We start from the raw sequence: 20,608 nt of genomic DNA on the forward strand, positions 1-20,608 counted from the left end.
ACAGTGGTCTCCCAGCTGAAATAGTTTTACGAGAGGAACCAAAAATAGCAGGTATGAGTTTTAATGCAGATATCTCACAACTGAAACATTCAAAAGCAGAGATTTCTAAAATTCTTAAGAAGATCTTGTGCATAACGAAGAGTATTTTGAAAATGATGCTCTTTTAGACCAGAGGTCAGTGGAGGGGAGATCTGGCTCAGGTAACAGGGTCACATTTGCACTAACTACTTGCTTTCCATACAGCAACGTTCTGAATACTATGCAGCTTTGCTAAAGAAGTCAGGCAGAAAAAGACAGAATGTTACATAGTCAATTCTCCACAAAAGACATGCTGAGACTACCCGATCATGAAAGTGAGGTAGCAGGACAGGAAGGATTTTCCCAAATGTTTCAGTGAGTAGTACCATGCTGAAGAAACTGGGAAGGGGGCTTCTCCCCTAGTCACAAGCCAGAGGGCATTTTGCCAACATTCAGCATGGTTACCTACTATCAAGTTCTCCATTTTGCTGCCATTAAGTTCTAGAACATTTTTAAGCAATCATTTGGTTAAATTAGTTGTAGATTTACGTGCTTGATGGTCCAGATGCGCAATTAGGTAAGTGTCATTTAGGGTTATAGCCTGGGGGCAGCAGGGCCTCACAACCATTTTTGATGCTTGATACTCCTTAATGATATGGGCAGCGTCAGGTCAGACTGAGCTTTTTAAAGACCTTCTTGGTCACTTTCAGACTTGTTTCACCTTCAGAGGAATACAACATGCAAGTTAAAGTGGGTTCACCAATATGAAATAATTATATACTGCTTACCTTTCCTTTTACTATGATGAAAGAATCAGTTTCATGGGATCACACTGCAAAATTGTGATGTGATCATTTCTCATATATTAAGTAACACAATACACAATTATATGAATTGCAGTGTGGGCCACAGTACAGACTGACCGGCCCTAACACAGTGAAAATATAAGAAGTTCACACTGGTGTTTGAGTTGAAATTAAAAGGCAGTAATGGATAAAGTGTAGGTTGCAATTCAGAATTCTTTGCAGGAACTGGCTTTAAATATGCAATGCAGGGCAGCATTAAATACAATCCAGCTGAGGAACAGGATAAGGGGAAACATAAAATGAGGCTGGTTTTTGAAGCAAATTGTGAGAATTCATGAAATGCAGGTTGGACTCTGGAAAACAATTGCACTGATGTTCTAAATAATATATTGATTTTGATGTTTAGTTTTATATAATGTGGCAAAATCCCAGAAAGAGTAGTATAGTGCTAAAGTAAGAGTCAAACTATTAAAAGCAGTTATAGGGTGTGAAATACATGAATTTCAAAAAAAGCATTGCATTGTAGTGATAGTTACATAGGCGCTATATACCCCTCCGTGAAGCCTGCAGCACTTTTTGGGTTGCCTTGTTACATTATTTATATACTGCCTCATACCACTGATGAGGTCATGAAGCGCTTCAATTGGGGTTGGGTTCCTGTGCGCCATTTTGTGCCCATAGTTGAACAGTTGGTGTTTGTGTTTTGGCCTTTCTGAGGCACTTTGGGTGAGGTTCATGACAATTGAGGATGTAGTGGATACATGGTACAGTGGGCACAGCTGTGCATAAGCACAGGCATTGCACAACGTAAAAACGTTTAACTAATTAGGGATTCTTTTTAGTACATTTCTTAGCTGGGCATCACTTTTAACATACTAAAGGCAGATTGCAGAAATGTTAAGCCTATATTAAAACAAATGTACCTCAGTTGGGCTATATGGCACCGGGTTATGGGGCTATTGTAAAGCTGGGATCCTCCAAAGAGCTGAAATTTGTTTTATCTGCAGGTTATTGATGGTTGCCGAGGGCACTGATACACTTATATGCCATGAGGAACTAGGACTGCCATACCTGGAGGATCTGATGAGGCTCGCACCACTGTTATTGTGGATTAAAGTATGGGGAACTCCAGAAGCTGGCCTTTTATCATTGATTGTGCGTTTGTCACTTGACACTGCAGTACAGATACCCTGGCTTTCATACTTTAGGGAATCTCTTAAGACTATAGGCCTTCAATAATTATATAATAATCCTTTTATAATTGGGGCAGAATATAAAGGACGGGTTAAGTAATGCGCCTTGGACCATAGCATGAACTTCCGTTTAGAGAAGGCCCAGGCCAAGGAATTAATAGTCAAATATTCATTAGTGTCAAGAACGAGGAGTACGGAGCAATATTTAGGATTGATTAAGAATCCCAGTCAGCACCATTATATTTTACCTCTTTTTCTTAGGCTCTGCATTTTCCGTTATAAATTTTCTTTCCCTTGTCAGGGGCCTGGCAATAGGATTTACCCCTAAGCTGTTGTGATAATGTTTCTATGCAGAGCACTAGTCACTTTATTTTGTTTCGTACCTTGTACTCAAGTCTTAGGCTCTCTTTTTTGGTCCCCATTCTGTGAAAGACAAATTTGAGACATTATAAAGATGGGCTTGTTTTCCTACAGTGCATAGGATCACAAGACATCTGCTATACGATGTGTAATGTTATGAGTGGCTTTTAATATTAGGAAGCAATATGCTTTTTAAATAATTTGTTGCATATATGCACATTAAATTGCATTGGTAGAATTGGGTCCTCCTATTGTTGTCCAAATCTTAATGGTGTGCAGTACTTTTTTGGGTGATTCCTTCCCAGTTATTGGATTCCAAAAGTCTCCATTTTGACTTTTGTGAGGCAGCGATCAAGGACAAGGCATGCTGATCAAAGCCTCTTTGTGAGCCCAATTTGGATGATACCTTGACTCCAGGAGCCCCTCCTGCAGACATCCCACCTCACTTTTTTAGGAACGCCTACGCTAGTGCTCTGCTCTGATACGACTGAGTCTACAGTAAAGATCTACAACTTACAGCTATCCCCTCAATTACCATCATTACAGCTTGGGGCACTTTGGCCCTATCCTACAGGCCCTATCCTACAGCTTTGCACTGTCCCCATTCCTGATTAGGACTTCCAGTAATCATAGAGGTTGGAACACAATAGACATACATTTAAACTCTCTGACCCTCCCTTGTTTATACATCCCTGAGACTAGATTGATTTGTTCCTTCTCTGTACACACTTCTTCACATTTGTTCGCACTGTGTGATCCTTCTTCAAAGTCCCTAAATGTTGTACAACATACATATTAACAAATATATTTATAACAATTTCTTTTTGTATGGTTGGACATTATGTTCTGGTGATTTGTTTTTTGACTTGGGTGAAATCATCCATGAAATGTTGAAATGTATTAAATCTATTACTTTTGGTTCCTGATCGACGTATCAGGCAACCCTTGTGTTACATTACGGCAGTTATAAATGTGTGGCATTTCTTCTGAGTTGTGAGGGTACTGTCCATTACACATACTAACAGTTAGGTAAAAAACTACTGACACTGGTAGTACACCAAAATATTGATTACTGAATATCATGGGGCCAAAATTTCATTGCAGAAATATTGAGGAGCTTAATATTGAAAAGGCAAGTGCATATAGGTAAGCATAAATTAACTTTTTATTGCTCCATAAAATGTTGGTATCACAATATTTTTGTCTTTGCTCTTCGGTCATGTTGCACTGATACTGTCCATTTAAATGTTTGGTTGCGCTTCAGAAAAATGATTTTGTCCTTGAAAATGGCTACCCCATGGAGTAGTGCTACCTTTACTGAGCAGTCTCATTGAGAAACATTAGTACATAGTACTATTATTGAAGAGTATGCAGACCTCTTTAGAAATGCAAGTGCCAACATCATGCTCACATGTTGGGTTTCTAAGGTAAACTGAATTCAGTAATTTGATACCAAAAAGATCACCACCATAAATGCACAGGCACGTTCCTAATAAATGTTTTTCCAAAGTGAATATTTTTAATTTTCAGCACTAGTGGAAGGTCTTGGCTTTCTGCATTGAAAGTATAGGCTCATCATGTGCATGGTTTTTCAAAAAAGGGTAGGTAGTGGCCTAATGGGCACCACTATTACAGAAGCCATTTATTGGGACTGCTGCACTCACGGGAGAGGAGAAATTCTTCATATAATGGGTGGCCGTGCCTTCTTTGCCATTTGAATGCCACTGCAGAGTACACAACCGAACAAAGGGTAAGCGCCATAGACTAAGTGATTGAGACAGCGCACTAGCCCCCAAAGCAGTTCAACCATATTGTTCAACCTGAGCCTATATGATGGAATCTCTGGATCGAGGTAGTGCTTGATAAGCTGCTGTCCTGTAAAGGAAAATATAGATAAAGTAATTTCACAAATCTGGCCAAAGGCCTTTTGTAAGCTCTTCCTCCCTGAGGAGAAAGTGCCGCAGGTCCTGCAATATTCCTGCGAGACACAGTGAGGCCTTTTGTAAGGCCCTGAGGAACTTCTACAGACCCAGCGTGGCCGTCCCACATGACTTTGCAAGCATTAAAAAGCAAAGCATACACAGTCTTGCAACACTTTGGAGTGCCAGTTGTGTGGCAGTACAGCGGGAAAAAACCCAATTGGAGATGTGGGGTGTATGTTCATTGGGGATTGCGCAACCATGAGATATTGACCTGCAATGGTGTGTTGCCTGTCCAAGGAGATTTGGACACAGGGCCCAGATTAAAGCTAGACCCTTTAGCAACCCACATGCACAGTCAAAGTCCATGAGCAGTGGGGAGTTGGCTGCCTTGCAGTTGTTGATTGTAGGTCCTGGTCGCAGGCCAAGAACTGCGGGCAACATCCCTCTGCGAACTGCCAATTACCAGCCACAGCTCAAGGTCGGTTGCTTTCAAGGAGATGGGCACAGATCCTGGTCGCAGGCCAGGACCTGTGGGCAACACCCCTTTGCACCCTCTAGGTGCAGTGCTTGGTCATCCCATGCACTGCCAAAGGCTGTGTATGGCAGGGGCTTTGGCTGCTCGTTGGGTGGTTGGGCACAAGTCCTGGCCCTGTGGCGAGCTCCCCACTGCACACAGCTGGTTATTTGCTTGTGAGGCCATAAGCAGGTTGCACACAGGGCCTTGCAACAGGCCATCTACGCCGGGAAGTTCGATGCCTGGGTGATGTCTTACTTCATGTTAAAAAAACAGCATATATTCACCGAAAAAAAGGGTAAAGTGACATTATAGTGAGGTAACGTAAAAAGACATTACGTTAATAATACTTTAGAAATTCACTGAGAAAATTAAGATCAAGGTGAGGATCTACTTAGGCCATGTAATAATATAAAAATTAATAGTATATATATATAAAAATGATTTTAACTATGCTGAATGCAGGATGGATTTGTATAGATTTGTGTGCAAAATGAAATTAATCAAACTACTAAAGAACCTCAAAGAAAGACCATCACCACCCCAATTGTAAGTGACCCCAGATACACAGAATATTTTATTGGTGCAGGATATACCAACATTGGAAGAACTGTGGTCCTTACAAAATGAAGGTGAAATGAATGACGATGTGCCCTTAACAAAAGAAAATCAAATAGAGGCTGAAGATTCTAATCCTCGTATCTTTCAACCACAAAACAGTGATGGAACACCCTTTGCGTCCACGGTCAAGATACATCCCACAAACTATAAGAGATAACTTGGATGTTTTTGCAGAAAATGTAGCCACAGACTTGAAACATTTGTATTACAAAAAAAAGCAATCAAAAGAAGAAATTATATCCAAAAGGAATGCAAATAGAGAAAGTCATAACCAAACTAAAAAAAGAAGACAGCCCGTTGGTGAAACCCTCAGACAAGGGAGGGAATGTTGTACTTTGGGGCCGTGATCTGTATTGTAAAGAAGCATTGAAACAACTAAACAACCGACAGTGCTACAAAAAGGTGACCAAAATTGAGTATGAGACGGCTAAAGAAAATTGGAAGGAACAAGATCTATTGATTATTTCCTGAATCCAATCACAAAAATGTTAACCTCACATATTAAGGACTCAACAGACTTTCTCAAAAATTGAGTATGAAACGGCTAAAGAAAATATTTATGAAGCATTGGAAAATTGGAAGGAACAAGATCTGTTAAGTTGGGACGAATTTAGGTTTATTAAGCAAGATAATCCCATCATTCCAGTGTTTTATATGCTGCCAAAGGTACACAAAGACACTAGAAATCCACCAGGGAGACCGATCACCTCTTCCTGTGGCAGAATATTTGAGAAAACGTCACGATATATTGATTCTTTCCTGAATCCAATCACAAAAATGTTAACCTCACATATTAAGGACTCAACAGACTTTCTCAAAGGAATTTATAGTGTAACATGGGACAGTGATACGTTACTAGTAACGCTAGATATCACAACGTTGTATACTAGCATAAGACATGCAGACGGAATGAGGGCCACAGAGTACTTCCTAAAAAACGGCCATTAAGGTTTTTGTACCAAAATAAAATGATCATGGAAATGATAGAAAGGGGCCTAACCATGAATATCTTTATGTTCTGAACAGATTTGTACCAACAGGAGCAGGGCACGGCCATGGGCAACTGCTTCACCCCCAGTTTATGCTAATTTACATCTAGGCTGGTGGGAGGAGCAGGTGCTCCATGGCCCTGAGCTGGAACACTGGATGTCAAATATACTGTTGTGGGTCAGGTTCATTGATGACGTCTTTGTGCTGTGGCAGGGCACACGGGGCATCGAGACGTTCATCAATGACCTAAACAAAAATGACCTGAAACTTAAATTTGTAGGCCAGTACAGTAAAACATGTATTAACTTCCTGGATGTACGGGTTACTGCCAACATAGATAAGCTTGAAACTACCATTTTCGCAAGCCAACAGCTTGTAATACAATATTACAAGCGAAGAGTGCCCACCTAGCCCCACCTATCCTCAGTATACCTTTCAGAGAGTTTTATAGGGCACGAAGAACATGCAGCAATTTGGAAGAATACGGTAGAAGAGAGAAAGAAATGATTGACCGTTTTCTTCAGAAAGGGTATCCTAAAACGGTGATTCAAAGTGCCTCTGAGAAAGCAAGGAAACTAGATAGAGATAGGATACTTTTTAACCCATCAGGCACACAAAAGAGGAAAGAAAAGCAAAAAACTGGTGTGCAATCACATAGATTCATAACAACATATAATGCCAGTCATAATGCCGTACGAACAATTTTGAAGAAGTATTGTATCTGATTATGGGGGACCCAATTTTAGGCCCTGATAGTAAAACGAACCCTGAGATAACCTATAGAAAATCGAAATCCTTTGTATTTTTGCACACATGGGATTTAACCCAGGATTCTAATAATAAGTATACATCAGTTAGAGGAATCAATAGATAGCTCTTACCAGGGGCTGATTTACACAGAGGTACCTAGTCTATAGCTAGATTAACTCTGTGATTCCCACAATGTATACCAAAGCGATTTTTGTACAAGATTTGCTTTCTTTTGCACTAAGTATAGATGGAATTAGATTGGTGACTATTTGGCACTACAGTCATTTTGAATGTCGCATGTTTACATTAGCATGTTTTGCACAAAATAGGAAGGTTACTTTTTCCTATATGTCAGTTTTTTGCACTTTTGTTTATACTTAGGAATTTAACCCTAGCAGTACTCTAATTTCAGCAACTGTAGTATGAACTTGTGATAGGCTCTGAATACTGAATAATTTTATATTGCTTTAAAAGTAGCCATGACTATGTTAAATGTAAAACAGCGTTACTTTGCACAATTGCACAATTGCGCATTTGCACATCAATGCTGGTTTTTGCACATTATGAAGTTTTCTGCTGGAATGTTGATCATAATATTGCGAATATTTTTCCATTGTAAAGAATATTTTTTTCCTTGCTTACAACGTCGAGCCATAGTATGTCTACCATTTCATTTGAAACTAAGTCACATGGTCTGATTTCAAACCTGCACTATCACTTTAAAAGATGTGGTCTGACATTTTCACATTGTCATGTGAACAAGGCTCGGACGAGCCGAAAAGTTATGGCGACATACTGCACAAAATAAATTAAGCTGCACTTATCTTCTGGTCCGTGTCCGTATGTGCTGTGCTGCTGCTGCTGCTCGACTGCGGAGATCGTGATTATATATATATATATATATATATATATATATATATATATATATATATCAGAAAACAGTGTGCCCATGCACAGGAGCGCACTCAGGCAGTGCTTGACTGTGGCAAGTTTATTAGGGAAAGCAGCAGCAGTTGAAAGTTAATATCGCGTTATTGAAATGCCTGAATTCACCGACGCGTTTCGGGCGGAACGCCCTTCTTCATGGTGAGGCTTGACAACGTGCAGTTGCGCACAACTTGTAGCAATTTATACCCTGAATGGGTCGATCAGGGGATTATGCCCCTGTGTGTTCTGGGAATTGTAGTGCGCAGAATCAAACGCCCACAATCTTTAAGCTGCATATTAAAAGGCATCTTGCCCTGGATGAGCCTTTCCATTTGCTGCCGAAAATCATCATCCCAGCGCTGTCCCATAGAATTCGGCAAATACCGAGTCCCGCAGCCCCCTTACGATCCTTGGGGTGGTGCAGCTCCCCGCGGCTGGGCGGCCGAGCATAACATCAGAAAACAGTGTGCCCATGCACAGGAGCGCACTCAGGCAGTGCTTGACTGTGGCAAGTCTATTAGGGAAAGCAGCAGCAGTTGAAAGTTAATATCGCCTTATTGAAATGCCTGAATTCACTGACGCGTTTCGGGCGGAACGCCCTTCTTCATGGGGAGGCTTGACAACGTGCAGTTGCGCACAACTTGTAGCAATTTATACCCTGAATGGGTCGATCAGGTGATTATGCCCCTGTGTGTTCTGGGAATTGTAGTGCGCAGAATCAAACAGCCACAATCTATTAGCTGCATATTAAAAGGCATCTTGCCCTGGATGAGCCTTTCCTTTTGCTGCCGAAAATCATCATCCCAGCGCTGTCCCATAGAATTCAGCAAATACCGAGTCCCGCAGCCCCCTTACGATCCTTGGGGTGGTGCAGCTCCCCGCGGCTGGCCGGCCGCGCATAACATCAGAAAACAGTGTGCCCATGCACAGGAGCGCACTCAGGCAGTGCTTGACTGTGGCAAGTCTATTAGGGAAAGCAGCAGCAGTTGAAAGTTAATATCGCCTTATTGAAATGCCTGAATTCACCGACGCGTTTCGGGCGGAACGCCCTTCTTCATGGTGAGGCTTGACAACGTGCCATTGCGCACAACTTGTAGCAATTTATACCCTGAATGGGTCGATCAGGTGATTATGCCCCTGTGTGTTCTGGGAATTGTAGTGCGCAGAATCAAATGGCCACAATCTTTAAACTGCATATTAAAAGGCATCTTGCCCTGGATGAGCCTTTCCTAAAAGTTATGTTCCCTGCTCTGAAGTTGCTGTTAGATGTTTTAAATCTGTCAAAGCTACAATTATGTTTCCTCTCTTTGTAAATTCCTTGTTATCATTACAGTCTCCTTACATCATGTTGCATGGCAGGTCTTGACAGCTGATTTATTCAGTGTTATTAGTATGTTGAATCATGATGGCACATTTCACAATATTTCTGGGAATATAGGGCTGGTTCTTGTGAATCAGCCCATAAAAGTGCACAGAGTTTTCATCATTGCCACCTGAACTGCCATTTTGAGCAAAACACTGTTCTTTAACCCCTTCAGCGCTGGGCGAATTCCGCCGCGGTGCTGAAGGGTTCGTGCGCGGGCGGGCCCATGACGGAACGGTTCCGTCATGAGCACAGCTCAACCGTGGCTCATGACGGAACCGTTCCGTCATGAGCATGGAAGGGGTTAAAGTGCTTGTGGTGCTGTAGATATTCTTAAAACATTTAGGGGTAGAATTACTAATATTTCATGCAACGCAGCAAGGCAACTTGCTTCGTTGCATGAAAGGGAGAAAGCAGGAATACGCCATATCTTCTAAGATACGTAACACCTGCAGCATTGTTTTGTGCATGAAGGGACACCTTCCTGCACAAAACCAATCCTGAGAGGCATTTTCCTCTTTCCATGTGTGCTGCACTCCCGGCACACATGGAAAGAGCAAGTAACGAGGAGAAATAAAGAGATTTCTCCTCATTAACCCTTTGTCGGGTAGGTGCAGCATTTTGGCAAAACCCCAGATTTACAAGTCTTTGTAAATCTGGGTTTGCCTCAAAATACATGGGTGGATGCTCATTGCCCATGCTCCACCTATGAATCGCCTACCTGACGCAAAATAACGCATGGAAGTAATGTGTGCTGCATTGTATTACTTTGTGTATATTAAACCACCAAAGCCATGCAAATCAACGTGGCGTGGCTTAGGAAAAGCAAAAATGGGTTTTGCATTGGGAAAGCAAAACAAACGTGATGCAACCCATGACACAAAATCTTAGTAAATCTGGACCTAATATATAATGCATCCTTAACTAGTGCTTTATCCATCAGACCTAGTCTACCGATTGTTAGGCTTTTCTCTGTCATTGCACTTAACTCCACACTACTTCTTTTTACTTAATCTGATGTCTCAGCATCAAAAACTGAGAAACTGAGGGCGCAAAGCTCTAAATTCATCCCATCTCATAAAGACATACATATTTAACACATGATATCCAGATGGAAAGGTTGACACAGATTTTACAGCTGTTACTGGGGTTCTCCTCTGGATCATTTACTACATCACCTGTTGTCGGGTCTTCAAACGTTTTCTGTCAAACTCTCTTTTCGCGATTCAGAATTTCTTTTTCTATTTTCACTTCAAGTGATCCGCTGGATCCCTTTTTACGTTCCAGTTTTATACCTGCTTGTTCTTGCCAACGTATTAAATTGTGAACTAATTTAGAATGCGTACTATGCAGCAGAGAAGGGGTTTTGTGCTGGAACGGTACCCTTTATTGCAAAAACACTCTTGTGCTGCTTTCCATTACTGAGGCTTTACTGAGGCGAATCAGCTCAAATACCCATACGTTTACATACAAGTCCCAGTCTACTAAATAGGGCTTTGCATCAAAACTAATGTCTCCTTAGAGCAGGTGCTAAAATGGGGACATGTTTACTTTGCAAAAATATGTATGCACACATCTTATGTGTGGAAATCATTCATGTTTATATAGGCATAGGAATTTTATGGAAAAAGTATGCTTCCCATACAAATCCCATGTTAGACAGTACACACTCATCTCTGCACTATGGCATGAGCCTCAGCATCTGGAAAGGCTGTCTCTATGTGAGCCAGTAGAGGGAATTACACCATCAGCAGAATAATATTCATAGATATGTCTCTGTACTGTGTTTACCCTCTTGGACACCTCAGAACAGCAAACTTGGTTGCAGTGCTGATTGCATGAAAAGGTAGTAAATCTGACAAGGTGTGTTAATTCACCACTTTATGCCGTAACTCCGATTAATCATTAATTTTCAATTATCTAAGTTAATATGCTAATTGTTTACTGGTTACAATGGATTCTTTAATAATGGGCTAAAAACCTTGCATCACCTATTGTCCTTTTTTCATGTGAGTAGCAGAGAGACTTGCCAGAAGAAAGTCTTATTACGCTTGGACTCTGAAAAACGTTATCTCAATGCCCTAAGCAAGAAAAGCCTATTTTGTGAATAAACTAACTTCACTAACTCCATAGAACTCAAAGTGATTTTAGTCTATCTAGTTTTATTGTATTGTTAGAACTGGACCTTTTTGCCAGGTCTCTTCCATGTATTTGCCTTCTGTTGCTGATCCCATTTTTGTTGGCATTAGGACTCTGTGCATTTTGTCCCTACTAACCAATGGTTAAGTGTTAGTGTTTTCCCTCTAAAAACATGGTACAATTAGGATTTGCCTGATTCTTTCATTTACTTATAAGTACCTAGTAAATCCTACTACATGTACCTCGGGCCTGAAATTAAATGCTACTAGTGGGCCGGCAGCACTCATAGTACCACTCACTAAAATAGCATTTTAAAACATGCCTCGGGCATGCCACTCCAGCCTGTAGTGCACTTTTTAACTGCCATTTCCACCTGGCAAAATAAACCTTTTGCCAGGCCTAAATATTCCTTTTTAATACATATGTCACCCATAAAGTAGGCCCAAAATGCTCATTGGGCAGGGTGGATTGCGCTGAAACCCACATGTCCTACTTTTTAAGTTTTACATGTCCAGGCAGTGAAAAACTCCAAAAGTCATTATTCACTATTTAAAGGCCTATCTCTCCTATTGACAAACACTGGGTTACCTTATTACATTTAATACATGTTAAGTTTTTATTGGGAGCTAATAGAGATAATTGTAATCTAAAATCCTCTATAATGATGAAGTCAGATATTAAGTCACAATTCTGAAAATGCCACATTAAGGAAGTTGGCATTTTCTTGTCCTAACCTTTTGTGACGTCTACCAGTGTCCTAGGTCACATGACTGTGAATAGCTCTGCTGTTGGGGTTTGTGTATACCTTTCAGGCACTGACACAGAGGGGATTAGGTGTCAACAGAATGGGACAGCCTACCCGGATGATTGAGACAGAATTGTATCAGCCCCACTTACATTTCGAAGGGCTTTGCCTCCAGCAAACACAAAGGAACCTGACAGTGGTCTTTGTCACCCCAGACTTCTTAGAGCTGAGACAGGGGAACCCGATATGGTGGTATGGTGGTATTATAGGGAATCCCCCCACTTCAAAGGATGCCACCAGGGATAAATATTGGCCCTCCAGAGCCACTCTTCATACAATCCTGGACCTGTGACCATTAAAAGAGAAGCACCTTCCAGCTCCTGAAAGGACTGCCCTGCTGCTACATGAGGACTTCCCTACTGCTTGAGGACTGCTTTGACCCTCGGTCTGTTCTGCTGCTTGAGGACTGCTTTGCTCTTTGAGATGAAAGACTGGACCTGCTCTCATCACCCAAGGCGAACTTGAGTATTTTCAAGTGTCAGTTGGCTGCCCTTCTGTCTGAACTACAGGGAAAAAACAAGCCCCAAAAGCCTCCATGCAACTGCCCAGCTGACCTGCTGCACTGAGCCTGCCTGGACCTGCAACTGGGCCTGCCTGAGCCATGCTCACGTCCGCTAGAGGGAGTTTTTGATCCCCCAACAAGTGTCTCCCTAGGTCCTAGACCTTTGGTTCACATCCTCTTGTGAAGGAAGGCGAAATCCTGAAATTTTGGGCTCTTCACTGCTGCCAATGTGCATGTTTGTGCTGAGACTCTGCCACCTATGGCAATTATCAATGTGAAATTTCTCTGAACTCGACTCTTCGTGCTACAGTGACTGCCAGTGATGACTGGCAACACAAGATCTGCACTTGTTGCTACAGCAGCAACAGCCCGAAGTTACCGCCAACGTGAAGCTCCAACAAAGATCGTCTGTGACTCCTGACTGGCATGTTTCACTACAGAGATGACAGCTGCCAGTGCCCAGTCTGCTCTCCCCACATTACAGCACAGACCAACTATGACCCTCTCCTTGCTCCTCAAGGCCTCCTCCACCATGAAGAGAATTCTTTGTGCTGGCCTTTGAGAGTATAATGTTTTCTGCAGGACTAACCTGCTCCCTGTATCTGGCCTGCAATCCATCACAGTAAGCCATAGCTTGTAACTTCCCCCCCAGTACAGAACAACTAGATGAACACATGTGGCACTTTGTGCTTTTAGGCACTCTATCTACCTAAAATTTTGAAACTGCATTATCTCCAGTTCAACTGATTTGATTTTTGTCATTCTGGTATCATGTTGTTTATTAAAATGTACTCTTTTTTCTCGATTAGTTTGAGATTTCTTTCAGATGCAGGTTTCTCTTTTTTACTGTTTGTGTGCTGCATAAATACTTTAACACATTGCCTCTAAGTTAAGTCTGACTGCTTTGTGCCAAGTTCCCAGAGGGTTAAGCAGGGTTAATATAGTGATTGTGTGTGGTTCATACTGACAAGGTTTGTGGTTGTTGCCTGAGTGGAGCTTTCACCTCCTCAACCAATCAACCTACTGAGAAATATCTGTGATTGTAATGCAGGCCAGTGCAGGAATTGTGACAATTAAACTTAAAATAGAACTTCTATTTAAAATATTATGCACTCAGTAAATGTGAGTGCATGATCGACTCTATATATACTTACACCCTCTCCACTATGACAGACCAAGCACAGATCTCCATGATGCTAGTCGTCTCTCAAATTCATATTTGCTTAAATGTAAAGGTCTGCTACAGGGCTAGCAGCTGAAGTAATACCTACTGGCTCTGAACCATTTCCCATGCAAAGTTTACTGGCCTGAGAAACCGGAACAACAATATTTTCTATTATCTGTTGCAATTGTATCCTATCAACCAATTTCTTATCTGGGTAAATCTTTGTGAATATATGTGTGAATGGTTGTAACAGGCAACATTTTAAAAACTTCTAGATTTATTGAGAGGTTTCTATTCTTTTCATAATGCCATTTTTCTAGACAGGCAGTAGCAACACATCTCTGTTTGTTATCTATCATGTTGGTGATTGAGGCTCATTACCCTGGTGTTTTAAGAGGCTTTACATTTTTTAAAGGACACTTCACATGCTAAGTGTGCATAGCTGTCGCACTGAATTCACACTGCTCCAGCAGGAGTTTAGATCCCATCAATCAGATAGTAGTGGTGGGATATTTCTCACGCATCACTGCTACATGTACTGTCCCTTCATTATCTGGAACCTCGTAAACGGTTAGGTGATTTTCTACCCACACAGGATGACAGCAATAGCAACTGAGCAACAAGTAGCATTTATACACCCAAACAGTAAAGTGCAGCAGTAACTGAGTAACAAACTCAGAGCAAACAGTTTTTCTGACTGCATCCAGATTGGGAATTGGTAAGTTTTGATACGTTTACCTACAGGCATCTCTAGTAGTGAAGCTTACAACTAAACACTGTTAACAGTATGCATACAATTACATTACACTGGTATTATTTTCAGTATGAGTCAATCAATTTTCAAGCATAGCTTCACATTTTGTGAAATGTGAGTTTACTCATGTAAACTAAGGTATTTGCACACCTCAGATCAACATACATCCATAAGTATACATTTGAAAATCGGGTCCTTAGTTTCTTCTTTCGTTTTCGCAACTGCCTTTCTTTACACATCCCAAAAAACATAAATCCTTCTGTCAACAAATTTGCATATGAGAATTGTAAACTGTATCAATCTTACACATCAGTGAAGTTAAGTTACTGTTAGTCAGCTTTATGAGATCTTCCTTAATCTTCTCATTGCAGTATTTTACTCTGCTACCAACCTGGTCTGGCACCAACATTTGAATCATATTTCATTTAACCATGTTTCTTTTCAACAGTTTTGTGTACCAGCACAAATCACCTTGAAACCAATAAACATCGAGTTACCAAAATGCCCGGGGAAGCGGAAGTGACCTCACAACTCAATGACATCAGAGGAGTGACATCATAGTACCATTCACCCTCAATCCTAGGAAATGAGGAAATGATGAGACAAGACCTTAATCCTGATGACAGCACAATAACTGACATAATGAACCTTAGTGAATATCTCAAAGTGAAAAAAGTTTGCTAAATCAAGGGGGCTGTACGCAAAAAGAGATTTCGAAAATCAATAGTGGCCAGGACAAACTAATACTAGTTCATGAGGACTATAAGTTGTATATGAACTATGTTGCTGGCCTAATTTACTCCTTTGACTTATGTTCATTGATTTATCTGTACTTGTAAGGGACTAGCACAAATGCAGAACAATAGGTGAAGATGTTGTTCAAAACCATATGTTTTACAGGTAATCACAGTAATGGAATGAGGCAACAATTTAAACAAATATGGGTGTTTTTAATTTGTTTACTTTTATTTTGTATTATCAAGAGTGCACATTTCACTGAATTTATTAATTTATAATTTTGAGTGTAATTTTCCACTGGGATCTGCAGAAGGTAAACAGTTTCTCCGGGTTCATAAAAGCAGTGCTAGTGGTCACAAGGGGAAAGCCAGAGGTCACAGCTGGGACCCCTTGCGACCCCTAAATGAGTCCCTGCTTGAAACAGTTGTGGATCACATATAAAGCATTCTACATTCACCAATCCAACATTCTTACCAGCAAACCTGTGAACTCAAGCAACATTTGTCTAAAGAAACATTTTTATACTATCCATCTTAAAACCACGATTGCAAAAATATAAGACAAAGAACAAAAAATATTTGTAACCATAACAAAACCTTGCGTAGGTGTTAAAACCATTGATGTGCACATGGCCTTTAGCGTAATAGCTGTCTTCAAACAACAATAACATACCTGATTACTCTATATCTCCCTAAACATTGATGCTGCAACTTTGTATTTTTCTTTTTTCTGGTGAATATTACTGGTCAACTATATTGTATTTTTGTTTTTAGCAAGTTACATTACTCCCATGCAATTTCTATTTTCATAACAAATATTACAATTAAATATAATAGTTATGATTATGGCTTGTAATCAATGTAATGAATAAAGTAACCAATACTTACAGGTGGTGCAATAAACTTGTAGAGAGATGATCCTCTGAGAGCCAAAAACTTTGGTGTATACATTCTGTCCTGGAGAGAGTCTTGCTCCCTCTCTTCTACCCAGCCCATGTAGACTATCTGGCAAAGAAATGAAAAGCATTCACCAATCCAAGATATGAAAAGTGAACACAGGCTTTGGGACTTCTAAGGCTACTGCACTGAAAATGATAAATTATGTTTTTGCAAAATTATCTTGAATGTGCATAACATATTTCATATTGCATTGAAAATGATAAATCATTTTTATGCAAAATTATCATGAATCTACATAACATAGTTCATATTGCATTGAAGATGATAAACAATTTTTGCTCAATTATCTTGAATGCACATAACATATTTCATATTGCATTGGAAATGATACATTCTTTGTTTGCAACAGTATACTTAAAGTACATAACATATTTCATATTGCATTGGAAATGATAAATTCTTTTTTTGCAAAATTATCTTTAATGTAAATAACATATTTCATTGCATTCGAAGCCCATTCATTTTAATGTTGTTTACTGTTCTAACAATATTCTCATGCATTTTGATCTTGCAGCATTGCTTATCAATATCTTTATTTATTTACCGCGTTTACCCAGACAAAAAAGAGAAAAATCTGCTCTGTTGGATCATCTGCTAAGTGCTCCATAGTGGGCTTCTCACTCACTTCCACTCTTGGCTCTGCCAGGAACCTCATGCCAAGGACCATAACAACTGTTCATAGCACAGATGTGTCTTAGACAGATGTTTCAAATGCAAGAAGGTTGGCTGATTCCTACAGCTTAATCTTTGTTACATGAAGTCCCACTCTTTCTCTTCCAAATATTAACATAGCGAGGAAGACTCCATGTTCAGGAGACATAGGGAGTTGTTTGCCGCATCAGGAATGAGCTATCACACTGGGTCACACTGCTAGGGTATTGAAAAGTGCCAAATTTAGACCTCTTCAATTTAACTATGTGCATTGCACATATCTAAAGATGAAACAGCTTCATTTCAGAGTCCCTCATTCCTGTCCAACAGGCGGGAGAGAAAAGGCAGCTTTTTCCATGTTGCATCGGCCTGTGCCACAAGGTAAGCATGGTGGAAAGGCATGGTAGACCAGGTGTAGTATTTACCTGGCAGGAGTATCACATGTGGTCGCTAGCAATGCATGGTGACCGCCCTCTACACCAAACATGACTATGTGAAGTGCAAAGTTATACAAAAGGACCTCTACTGAAATAGAAACATATATCTCACCCATAGAAGGGCAGGGATTAATACAGTTAGCATGAATTGAGACCCAATTTTGCCTGCCCTTGCACTAAAGTCTGATGAAAGGTTGCCATGAGCGTACTTTGAGATTACTTGTCTCACCAGATAGTGAATTAGAGAGGAGTACTTTGGGAGGAACTCTCACTGAATCCTGATATCGAGAAAACTGCGTCCATCCTGTGCTTTTGCTGGTTTTTGCCTGTCAATTATCTCCTGTTAATTGTATATACATTTGATAACTCATTTATATTGTTTGTTGTATTTCGGGACTATTGTTCATGTAAAAATATTAATGACATTGTATACATCTTGGAACGAAGCGCTATTGTATCGTAATAACTATTTGAAAATCTTACATTAATTAAGGAAAGGAAACGGTCTTATATCTTTACAACTGCACTGAACAGCTTATTTACAATACTTACAGTTGATTATCATGAGGTCCTAAATTATTTGATTACCCAAAAACTTAAGAGGCTTTGGTAAGGATATTTATAAATTAGGTGTGCGGATGCTGGAGCTGAATGATAGAGAGTTCATGTCAAAATAGAGAAAGATTGCAATTTTCTATGGAAGGTCGAGTGGAAAGCCTCATAGTTGCAACACACACATTCCTACTCAATTTATTTTTAAGAAAAACTGGTTGCGCGACTAAAAAATGCTAATTCAGAAATCTGTACCTTTTTCCCATGTTAAAGGAAGATAATTGGAGATTGAGGAAATATGTTTTTCGAATGCCAAAGTTAAATACCTTTTATACTAATATCTCACAAGACTTTTTATTAGGCGCCTTGGTGTCCTGAAGACTAATCCTTACTATTTGAATATAGCGGTATTTAACCTTATTTCTCAGCTTTTTAATAAATCTTTTATACTCTCCTGATTATGATCTGGGGGAACCCCACATAGGATGCCCCCTTCAAACAAAATGGCACTGAAAACATATACAACTATTCCAGGTAAATGAATATATAACAAGAAATGATACTTGGAATACAAAGATGAGACTGTATGGTGGTTATGGCATATATTAATAATGCAGGTACAGTCTGGGTCATCTGGTATAATTTACTGCTCATCAGCTAATTTATATTTCTTCCTTTCTTTCTATCCAGAAGCAGCTCATGTCAGGGAAAAGAGGCGGGGTGGTGGACGGGGGGTGAATGGGGGATGATGGAGATAAATTTAAAAAAAATTGAAAGCACTTAACTGCCACCCTCCCTCATCACACTCTTCTGCTCCTTTCCTCTCCATTGCAGGCCTACACAGGCTCCCAAGCTGCCCCGCGACCAATCCTTAAGCTGTTCTCATGAATGACAGCAGCATCAGGATTGGCATACGCGCCTTGTATTTGGACTCCCAGACAGACTGGCAGCCTGTGCCTGCTCTCTCCAACCTGGCACATTGCGGCTCGGATTGGAGAAAGGTTCAGTGCACATTACAGTTTGGACAGCCTGAGATGGCCGGCCAAAACATCATGAGCACTGGTAAAAGTGCCCACCACTCCCCCTCCAGTACTGTCACCCCCTGGCTCCACCCCCAAGACACGGCACCAAAAAATTAAAACAATAATAAAACCATGGATCTCAGAGGTAAACGCATGCTTCATTTCAACGACTTTTGCTATGAACCATCATAAGGAGGGATCTGGCTGAGTAGTGAGTTCTTGCACCCACACAAAGCTGTAGTGTCAATTATCCCTAAAAAGTGGTGATTTTGATAAACATCCATGGTGTCTGTTTAAAGTAGCTAAGATTGGAATTGCAGCTATAGTCCTGGTGACGATATATTAAAAAAATGCATTAATGTGAGCTCCTGAAAAAGGAATACCATACCAAAATGTTGATATTCTCTTTAGTGTGTTGCCTGTAAATATAGCGTATTGTTTTCCAATAGCCACGGGCCAAAATCCCAATGTAAATCTACATACAGATGGTGATCTCTGCACATACATATTTGTGCCTACACCATGTTTTGAGGTTTATCTTCAAAAGAGCAAAGTTAGACAATTACATAGAGATAGGAAGAGTGTCCCACCTCTTTCATGCTAAGTGGGAAAAAGATGTACTTTTTAGCCATCATTGTGAATGTAAAGGTTGAATTGCTTAGTGGAGATCGATGGAGCATAACTTAGGCACAGCATGGTAACGTTTCAGCTTTTTGAAAGGATAAGCAGGGATACTGTTTTTAAAGCTCAGGACCCAAATTTACAAACCTACACCACAATGCAGCACAGCAAACAAAGCTGCAGTGCATGTTGCGTGACAGGAAGAGAGCCAGAAAGTGTCATATCTACAGAGATATGGCTGTATCCTGCTCACGCCCTAGCATTGATGCAGAACTATGCTGCTGAGCAACATGAACACGCCTTTGCACCGTAGTGCAAAGGATTTTGCATGAGTCTAGCATAGGTTTGTACTGGAAGGATACCATTCCAGTGCAATATATTATGCTTGGAATAACTTTAAAATGTTTCCCACCATGTTGGATGTCAACTGTACAGTGCAGCACACATAAAAGTGGGGAAAGTTAGGTGAAAAAAAAAAAGATTTCTTAGTTTTGAAGCTTGCTTTCAAGTGACATTAATATTTGGCGCAACATCCATTCTACTATTGTTAGTAGATAGGGCTTTGCCTCAAAAACCCTGGGTGGTTAAACGGGAATGCCCGTATACCACCTATGGAACTCTTCTTGATACAGAGTAATGCAAAGCTGCGTTTTGCACTACTTTGCAATACCTTTTCCTACAAACCAATGTATATACCAATTTGAATTGTTTTTTGAATTCCAAAACGGTCACAAAATCTTCGTAAATCTGGACCATGTGCGCAAAACAGAATTTTGAAAAAAAGTTATTTCTGCCTAGA

The 20,608-nt window shown here is 40.4% G+C and overlaps 1 protein-coding gene across 1 annotated transcript in view; it reads right to left on the reverse strand.

Moving 5' to 3' along the window:
* The window catches only part of SNTG1 (syntrophin gamma 1), a 2,687,950-nt gene that overhangs the window by 508,481 nt on the left and 2,158,861 nt on the right, over window positions 1-20,608 (reverse strand). The window contains exon 15 of the mRNA XM_085605648.1: window positions 16,455-16,571. Coding sequence (XP_085461774.1) covers window positions 16,455-16,571 — 117 coding nt within the window. The remainder of the gene's footprint in view (window positions 1-16,454; window positions 16,572-20,608) is intronic.

Source organism: Triturus cristatus, chromosome 5_1 (genome assembly GCF_964204655.1).
Source record: "Triturus cristatus chromosome 5_1, aTriCri1.1, whole genome shotgun sequence".
Classification (NCBI taxonomy): Eukaryota; Metazoa; Chordata; class Amphibia; order Caudata; family Salamandridae; genus Triturus; species Triturus cristatus.